Raw genomic sequence first — 9,669 nt, 5'->3', positions numbered from 1 at the left:
TCAAAAAATGAAATATTTATTACAGCATTTGTGACTGAACACCTTTTAAACATTACGTCACAGTCCTCATACAAGTATTTAATGTATTTTGACAAAGCTTAAGGGAGACAGCATTTTTTTTTTCATCTAGTGAGGAACACGTGCTGAAAAAGGAAGGAATTCATGGACATACAATATCAATGCCACAGCAGATCTGAAACTAGCAAAAAACATTCTTTTTCAATTGAGGTAAACACATAGAATATCTAACATGAAACAATTAATAGACTGAACTCTGTACGAAGTTTGTTACAATATTCTCTTAGCTTTTTTCTCCAAGCTTTGAGTTCATAATTTAAGTTCTTTTTTTGTCTTCTTTTTTGTACGCTTTAGGTTTTTTTGGTGCATCGACCATCAATAGCTTCTGTCAGTGCCAAAGAATCCAACATTGTGTCAGCATTGTCCATATGGCAAGTTATGTCGATCCCGAGGCGAAGAAAACTACTGCAGGATGCTGGTCTTCCCACCGGTCAGTTTCCTTCCATAGGCTCTTTCTCAAAGAGTCCCAGATACAAAAAAAAAAAAAAACAATAAAAATAATAAAATAAAAATGTATAAAACCAACACAATCCAGTGCTTGGGCAATTCAAAACTAAGGACTTTACCTACGGGGCAACATTCATTCATGAACCAAAAAAAAAAAAAAAAACAATGTTGGGAGTTGATTGGAAAAAAAAACTGTTCAAACTGAATCTTCCAGAGAGAACAGGGAGTCGGTTGGCAGCCTCTCTCTTTCTCTCTCACTCTCACCGTGCTATTTCTTTTCCTGGTGTGGAACACACAGAGCTGCAGCCCTTGCTAGCTTCAGAGTTTGTGTTTGTAAGGGGGCCGAGATTGGTTGAGATGTTTTCCTTATTTATTGCTGCAACAAGACAGTCTCTCCTTCAGGGAACAGCACGCACAGTGTGCAAAGCAAGGGGGGGTTAACCTTTTTTTCATACTCTAGAACTAAGCTCAGGAAACATAAATTGTGTGATCCAACGAAAAAAAATGCACAAGTTTTAACTTAGTTTCTATACGTTTTTATACTACAGTAGTTATAACTCTTGGAGTCTGTTTTTGTTTTTGTGTTGTTTTTTTTTTCTCTTTTAACCCTTCCAGAGTGATTTTCTTTAAAATTGTTTGAAGGTGTCAGTCACTCAAGGAGTGTTTTTGAAAGTGTATAGGTTAGTGTGTGTGAAAATGTGTGTGCGTACATGTGTGTGTGTGTGCGTGTGTTTGTATGTGAGAGTGTGCATTTGGAGTCATGTCGTAAATTGAAACATCTTCTGTTGATCTTTAACAAAAGCCCAAGACTTTACAAAGTGTTCTTGTCAGCTTGGTCCTCCGTTGGTGAAAGTAACAAAATTGACAAGATTTAAAAAAACTTCTCACAGCTCGTAATGGAATTCCATCTGTTTTTTTTTCTTCCTCTGTTTCTCTAATTGTGGTCAAAATGATTCTCCTTTTTTCCTTAAAAAATAGTCTCAAAATGACGTTTTGCCAGGGAGGGGTGGGGATGTTGCGGTCACTGTTTTCTTAGCTGTGTTTTTATCGTCGCTTGCTCATGTAGGCGGGTTCCCTTGCCCTATTGAACGTGGATGTCCAGGTCTTGTCCAGCAGTGCTGTGGTCGAGGGGGGCGATGAGGGGGGGGCTCTGTGCGGACATGGTCATTCCTGGGTGAGGAGGTGGGCCTCCGTGCATCAGCATGGCCGGGTGGGGCTGGGCATGGTGGGGGTGGTGGTGGTGCGGGTGGTGGTGGTGGTGGTGGTGCGGGTGGTGCGGGTGTCCGGGCAGGTACGGGTGCAGGGCTGGGGCGTGTCGGAGCTGGGAGGGGTGCGGGGACATCTGGGGAGGGGCGAAACCAGGTGGGGCCATGCTCATACCCACTGGGCCAGTCTGAGGTACGTACTCCCCTGTGGAAGAGAGAGAGAGAGAGAGAGAGAGAGAGACGGGTTAGAGGCAGTGCCAACTGATAGGGGAAGTCAGCTTCACACACAGTGCACTCCCACTGCTAACACTCCCTGATACACACATAATTGTCCGCCCTGACCGCCAGGCAACATGAATGACTTGTTCATTAGCAAACAGAAACATCTGCTGGCTGGGTACTTTTTGGACGGCTTCCCTTCCTCCAAATCTTGCCCCACCTCCCCCTTCTCCACTTCCCATAACACCTCCCCAACGCCCCACGGCCCCCACCAAAAAGCATGCACTGCACAATTTAGCCGAGGAGCACTTAGCGAATGCACACAAAGCGTTGCGCTATTTCAGGGACAGGGTGGGCTATACAGTGTCTGATACATTCCTGGTCAGTTCAGGTTGTAAAACGATCCCGCGCGCATCCATTGACACTGACGTCTGGCAGGATGGGAAGGAAGCAAAGAGCTGTATTGATGTTCTCAGCAGCACTATGTGATTGCACACTGCTGGGAGATGAGAGACGTCTGCTACCCAGCTGAATTAAGTAACAGGGAAAGCGGAACATCTCTCGCGAGGTACGGGCTGCAGTGAACATATTTGATTTGAACCCATTTCAAAGAAGTCTTCTTTAATAATTTAGGAAGCCAGTTAACTGTAACAATACACTAGTTCTAAGAATATATTAGCAAAGCTTCTTGTTTGCCCAACAAAAAGAAAATTGATATGGGCCCAATAGTATTTCTGCCTGTTGGTCAGGCTTTGGAGACCGCATGTTCTGTAAGGAAACGGAGAGAGATGCAAATACAGTGTGCGTGTGCATGTGCGTGCGTGTGTGTGTGCGTGCGTGTGGTTTGTATGTGGTTGGTGTCGGTGATAGACAGGGGAAAATGCTGAATGCTGACGCCGTGGGATTAGCGCGCTGAGACTCCTTCATGTGTGGAGGCCTGGGCAGGCTGGCGTGAGCCGTGCTGTGAGTGGCGGCCGTGGGGACAGAGGCTGCTCTGTAGTGTCACTGTTTAGTTATTCAGAGTTGTATTTGCAGTAAACAGACCCAGCCAGGTAAGGGAGGGTGGCTGGAAGGTGGAGGGTGGAGGGCTGAGGGTGGTGGGTGGGTGAGTGAGATGGACCTGGGGACGGAGGGAGCAACCCGGCCTGGAAGTGGACAGTGGAGCCTGGAGAGGCTGAGGGGGAGTGGGACAAGGCCAGATGAGCCTGGGGCTATAGGCTAAGCTAAGCTAGGTTAGGTTAGGCTAGGCTAGGCTGTGCTAGGCTCCTGCAGGTCTAGGTAAGGAGCAGGGCAGAGGCCTGGGCTCCACTGCTTTGTAATGTGAACCCCTGGGGATTAGCAACAGTACAGGGGGTGGTGGGGTGGGACGGGGGGAGAGGGGTCGCACCAAGGTCACCAGGCATGCTAACTCTCGACATTCCTCTACCTTGGTACGCCGCAATTAAGAAATTACACAGGAGGGCCCAGAAGGAGGGGAAAAAGCGAGGGAGTGAGAGAGGAGAGGAGAGAAGGAAAAAAACAGGACAGGCGAAGGCGGAGATTAATGGCCAATCTCATTGGCTGAAAGCCGCGCCATTTTCTAATACTCGCTCCTCCACGCAGGTTCATTGCGAATGCACATGTTTGTTAAAGCGGTCTTTTAAAAGCCCACTATCGGGGTCATAAAAAAAGGTAAATCAATCCGGCTGAGGGGTGAGTGCGAGTGTGCGAGCCGGGGCGGGGCGGGGTGCAGGGGGGGTGAGCGCCACGCAAGGAGTGCGCTCACCTCCATATAACCTAGAGCGGGTCCCCGTTAAAAGGCCCAGCAGATGTTTTTGACACTGTAAGCTGGTAATCTCAAGCCTTGTAAGCTGCAGTCATTCTGTTAAGTAGATCTGCGGAGCGCTCCTTTATTAACAGGAGTGGTAAAACCATCTGAAGACAATAACGCCGCGCTCAGACAGGCCCTCTTCTCCTCCTGCCGGTTATAGCAGAGCAACCCGCTCACTGGCTGACGATAATTAACTACCAAATATACCATATTGTGTGGCTGCGTAATCAAATCAAGAGAGGGGTAATATTCCCCTGTATTAAGCTATTAATGTAATTGGTCATGAAGCATAAAATATGTTATGTAATTAAATAGTCTAGAAATTATATAGCCTATATTAAGAATTATCCAAGCTGAGCAAATGTTGTCTCTATGTGGCTGTTTTAGGGAACATTGCACTCTAGTTTTTTTTCTGACTCCATTAGTAAGGGAAGCTGAGGGGGGGCAAAGGAGGGAGTTGGTTGTGTGTGTGTATGTGTGTGTGTGTGTGTGTGTGCGTGTGGGAGGGGGTCTCCGTTGGAAGAATCGCCATGGTGACCCTGTAGAAAAATCCACCGCCTATTTACATATAAAGGGTTCTTTTAATCAAGGTAAGTGTTATTATACTGTGGCTCATTGAGCAGAGCCGGCTAGGTGTTAAATAAAATTCCCTGTGCCCTGCTGGCGTTAGGATGCGATATGTCTTGATTTCTCAAATGTCAGCGCCGCGGCACTTGAGGGGGCTGGGGGGTTGGGTGGTGTAATGGGCGTCTTAATCAGGCTGCGGCCATTTAGCCACAGCAAGTGGAAAGACAGGAGAGTTGTGAGAGAACAGAGAAACACCCCCTCTCTCCCCTCCCTTCTTTCTGTGTGTGGCTGTTTTTAACGTCCATGTCCCTTTAAATTTATCTCTGCATCTCTGTCGTCTCAGTGTCTCATGTTTGGAGTCACTACCACCCCCAAACCCCCCTGCCCCCCCTCCTATTCCCACCCTCATACACCCCAATACCCAGTAAAAAATAATCAAAACACTCAGGTCCCCCCCCCCAACAGCCAGCCACCCACCCCGACCGTACCCCTCCCCAGTGAAGGATCGGATGTGTCACCCCCAGCCCGTATATCTCGCTCGGGGACCGTAATGTACTGCGGCGCTCCCGTCTTTGCATATAAGATAATTTGGGCATCAATCCTTGGGCCCGACAGATTTATGTCACTCGGAGGACAGCTTCACTTCTCCTTCTTTATCGCTTCACTGGAGCCTGCTTAATTTCTCCCCGTCAGCCCCTTGCCCCTGGAGATGTTATTTTTTCCCCTAAATGTCCAACATTTGCATTGGCTGCCCGCGAGATGTGCAGAGCGATGCCGCCGTCGCCGTCGCCGCCGCTGTTGTGATAAATAAATTTGTGTGGCGGCGCTTTTCTTTGCTGTCCTCCTACTTTTTTTTCTCTCCTCCTTTTCTCTCTCTTTCTATCTCTCTCTTTCTGGTTGTCGTCGTCTGGCGCCACAAGTCGCCTCCCCGGGGGCCGTCAGAAGCGGGCACAGTGCTTCCCACTATTCCCACTGCCCCCATTCATCCTGGGGCTAGTTTTCCCTCTCGCTCCCCACCATCACCACCACCACCAGCACCACCCCCCGGCGGAAAAGCACACAGGGAAGGCCAGCGGAGGGTCATGTTTGAGCTGGTGTTGTGTGGTATTGGATTGTGGATCAAGGAGAATCAGTGAGCATTTTCGGTTTAAAAGGGCAAACAGGTAAGGAAAAAAGCCAAGAGATAAGGAGCCTAGTACTTACTTCCCCCTTTTTCTTTGCGATTTTGCTTTACAAGATGGAGGTTACATGTAGTGCCATTGCCCATCCATACCCATATTCATGCCCATTCCACTCATAGGCCCTGGAACAACAGAGAGAGAGAGAGAGAGAGAGAGAGAGAAGACACCAGATAGGTCAGCAAAAGGTTGAATCACAGCTGATCAGAGCAAGAACCCAACATGAAGAGAAACACCTTTCATTTAAAGCACCTGAAATCACAATCAAAGCCGAGAGAGGGGAGGGGAGGAGCGGGGAGGGGGTGGAGTGGCATCAGAAGTAGGAATCCCTTGAGATACAGTAGAACTGCACGAGCTCTCTGTATCCCACCATGACAGAGGAAAAGGGAGGAAGAGGATGAGGAAGGCAGGCAGCAGGCAGAAACACTGCATCTCAGCCCAAGGCTTTGCTTAGGGCTGACTAGCATGTGGACGCTTTTTGTCTCTACAGTGTTTATTTTGGGTGTGTGAGGGTGTGTTAGTTTCAGAGTGTGTGGTGGCTGGCGTTTAGTGTGTGGTGTACTGTGATGAGAGGCCGGAGTGAGTCTCTGTGTGTTTGTGTGTGTGTGTGTGTGTGTGTGTGTGTGTGTGTGGGCCTTACCGGCTGGCCGGATTCCCATGTGTTGCTGACCGTCCAGCACGAAGCTGCCCATGGGCTGCCCCTCCGGACTGTACGCTGCTCCTTGGCTCACTGAAGGATCAAGAAGAAAACCTGATTGTAGTAAGAACGCGGACGCCAGGGGAAGGGAGAGAGAGAAGACACACCAGACAATCAGATAGTGTCTCAAGCTCCAGCCCATGCATACTGCAAGACATTGTGCTACATTCACTTGGTCCCCACACACACACGTACACACACACACAACATGAAAGGGCATGCATGCAAATCCTCATGTAAATCCACACACATGCACACACACACACACACACACAAACAAACACACATATCTCTCTTTCATTAGAAAACAGCAAAGCTGTCATGCTGTTCTCCAATGCGGTAAGGAAACACTTATAGACAACATATGTAACGTATATTGTATCCTATCAAAACCATTTGTATCATGTTACTAGTAGTCCACTTTAAGGATATTGACAATATAAATACACTTTACTGCCAGACACCAAGTATCCAACCATGAATGAAGACTATGTTGGGTATTTTTGATTGACTTTGTCATTCTAGTCATGACAAATTACACTGCATCGACAATGAATCGAAATTGACAAACTCTTTCGCCGAACAATATGTTGCGTGTATGTCGTATTGCACTAAAAGGATTTGATTCTCTGAAAGAAGTCTGTACACATGAGTGTATTCCAGGGCTAGAGTGCATTATCCGGAGTAATCTGTAAGCCCAGAAGATTAGGGGGAAGCTGTTAGGCATGCTGTCTTTGGGAGGCATGCTGATTGCGACAGTTTGGAAGCACCCGTTCACAGATCCACGGCAAGGCGAATCCCCCCTTCGCGAAAGAAAACCGTGGCGGGGACTCGCTGGGATTTCGTTTTGGAACGCATCTCATTTCAATAATTGCCTAACTTCATTTGCACAATCTCCACCCCAATTTGTGCTTCTTTACCCCAGATAATCGACAAAGAGCCTCAGTGCTACTCGGAGACAAATTGCTCCGTATTTTGTTTCGGCTGCTGCAGTAATGTGTTGCACTGCCGGAGAGCCCGGGGTGGCTGTGTAAAGCATGCGCGTGCTTGTGCTGGGGTTGGTGCTGGAGTTTCAGAGTGACATGTTTATGACTTAATCTGACAGCAAGGTCTGTTCGATCTGTGCTATGCAAAGCTATGGGAAATCAATGGCGAATCAGTTTGCAATAGCAAGGCCCTCTGATTTGAATCTGGCCATGAGGACATAATAAATCTGCATCTGAAACTATGGCATGTGGATTCAATTGATGACATGGAATGGCTCGTTTTTTTGTTTGCCCTTTCTACTGAAATGAAGAGATTACCCACAATTACTAGATGTGTTATGCAGCAGGGTATGGCAGATTATTTAAATAAAACTACATCAAGGTGCTTAAAGCGCGCCAGGAACTCCTCTGGAGCTCAATTAGAGATGCACAGGTATCATGCACTAGTATGCTTCTGTCTGGTTACTGGTGAGCCTGGGAAATCTCCAATTAGAGTCAATCAGGCACCATGTCAGGTCCTAGTGGAACACTTCCCATTTCAGGGAAGAAGGGGAAGAGAAGATGTGCTGGAGGAGAAGAGGAGAGGAGGAGAAAGGGGGGAAGAGGAGGAGGAGGAGGAGGGGACTTTCCTCTGCAAGAGGGCACCAGGGTGAATGTTTATCCTGGCAACGGAGAGGGAGGGGGTCGATTTGACAGAGCTATGGGAACAGATAGAGAGAGGCTGGGGTATGTTTTTGTGTGTGTGAGCGTGGGTTTACGTGTGAGTATGTGTGTGTATCTTTTTTTTTACCTGCTCGATTTGACTGGTCAATCATAGGCTGTACTATTCTTCTTCTGGCGTTAATGAACCTGGGAAAGACAAGAAAAGGGTGGGAGGGAGGGAGGGAGGGAGGGATGAAAGAAAGAGAGAGAGAGAGAGGCACACGTTAAATCACCCGCTACCATTCAGTGAGACAAATATTCATTAGAGGCCACAAGAAACAAAACAATACAATTTGCATGACTTTATGGTGGCATTAACGACTCGGCCCTCCAAGCCTTCCAAAGCCCAAACCGCTCCACAAAGAGCCGATTGTGCCCAGACTTGGGAGCCCGACGAGGTATCCTTTTAATGTCGCTTATGATATATCCCTGTTGTTTAATACAGCCCTTGATTACACTGGGTCGCCATAGCTACCGGGGAGACATTCCACAGGCATTAAATGTAGCCACAGCGCTGGGGCCACCATGCCACAAACCCACTGGACCTCTTTAGCACCCCAACTCTCTCTCTCTTTCTCTCTCTCTCTCTCTCTCTCTCTTGTTCTTTCTCTCCACTCTCATTCTCTCCACCCTCTCTCTCTCTCTCTCTCTCTGTCTCTCTCGCGCACATAAACATTATTCTTGGTGTGTTATCACTCATTAGAAATTCAGAATAAGTTAAAAGTTCGCAAGGGCCACGACACAAATGGCTCCTTTCATTCAGTGCGCCCCCCCCCCCACCTCAGAAAGCCCTCCCATCCCTTTGCCCCCCCCCCCCTCCTCCCTTGCTGGCTTCATTGTAGGGGGCTCCGCACCCCTTCCAGCTGTCCATAAATGAGGAGCAGGCATTGCCACTCCGCGCTTTCACGAGGTATTGTTATGTCAGCGAGCCCATCAATTAGGCTGTCTGAAGTTTTATCACCGCCATAGCGGCAAATAAGTGCAGCTCCACAAAGACTCCGTGGCCCTCCTCGCTCCTGCGGCTTTTGACTGTAAAGCCAGCGGGGTCATCTGGAGGTTAGTGCCAGCCAGGGGCAAGCAGCTTTTTTTTCTGCCCCCACCACCCCCTGAAGGGGTGGGAGTGTGGGGGGAAAAGGGGGCAAGAGAGAGGGAGAGAGTGCACTGGACGACCAGGTTCATGTCAAAGACAAGCTGGCCACTCCCGAGAAAGAAAGAGAAGGAGAGAGAGAGAGAGAGAGACAAGAGAAACAGAAAGAGAGAGAGAGAGAGAGAGAGAGAGAGAGAGACTCCCCCTCATCCCGAGCATTAAAAAATGCATGGAGGAGTTAACGCTACAGGTAGGAACATGTGTTTGAGATTAGGGGGAGGTTTCAAATCATCGCGGGGCTATCCTGCACGGCCTGCCGCCTGATTCCACACAAAAAAAGGGAGAGAAAAAAAGGGCCTGCTAGCACACACAGAGGGCAGCGGTACAGCACTGATCATTAGATGTCGGGGAGGACTGGAATCAATTTGGGCTCCAAATCCCCCATGAACCCCTGATACCTGCCCTTACCTTCTCCTATTAACTTAAATGGCCGTAATCTGGGCTTTTCAAAGTGACATGCTTAAATTTACAAAACGTACAGTTGGGGAGGGGGGGGGGGGGGGTGGGGGGGTAAAAAAAGAGACGTCAAGCTCATTTGCGGGAGTGCACAGAAAGTTCTCTGCTCTCGGTCCCTTTCTTTCTCTAGGCTCGGGAGCGAGGGATGAGAGGGTCAGACATGAAAGAGAGAGAGAG

The 9,669-nt window shown here is 48.4% G+C and overlaps 1 protein-coding gene across 7 annotated transcripts in view; it reads right to left on the bottom strand.

Moving 5' to 3' along the window:
- meis2a (Meis homeobox 2a) overlaps positions 1-9,669 on the bottom strand; it is a 93,466-nt gene continuing 83,797 nt past the window's right edge. For 3 of the 7 annotated variants that reach the window (XM_062522984.1, XM_062522985.1, XM_062522986.1), the window contains exons 10-13: positions 7,978-8,036; positions 6,145-6,255; positions 5,530-5,629; positions 1,810-1,935 (exon numbers count right to left, since the gene is read on the bottom strand). In XM_062522984.1, coding sequence (XP_062378968.1) covers positions 5,571-5,629; positions 6,145-6,255; positions 7,978-8,036 — 229 coding nt within the window. In that variant the 3' untranslated portion in view covers positions 1,810-1,935; positions 5,530-5,570. Of the gene's footprint in view, positions 1,936-5,529; positions 5,630-6,144; positions 6,256-7,977; positions 8,037-9,669 lie in introns of all 7 variants that reach the window. The other 4 variants (XM_062522987.1, XM_062522988.1, XM_062522989.1 and 1 more) reach the window with 2 other exon arrangements.

Source organism: Sardina pilchardus, chromosome 20, assembly GCF_963854185.1.
Source record: "Sardina pilchardus chromosome 20, fSarPil1.1, whole genome shotgun sequence".
In the NCBI taxonomy this organism is placed as follows: Eukaryota; Metazoa; Chordata; class Actinopteri; order Clupeiformes; family Clupeidae; genus Sardina; species Sardina pilchardus.
This window is presented reverse-complemented; position numbering and strand designations above follow the sequence as displayed.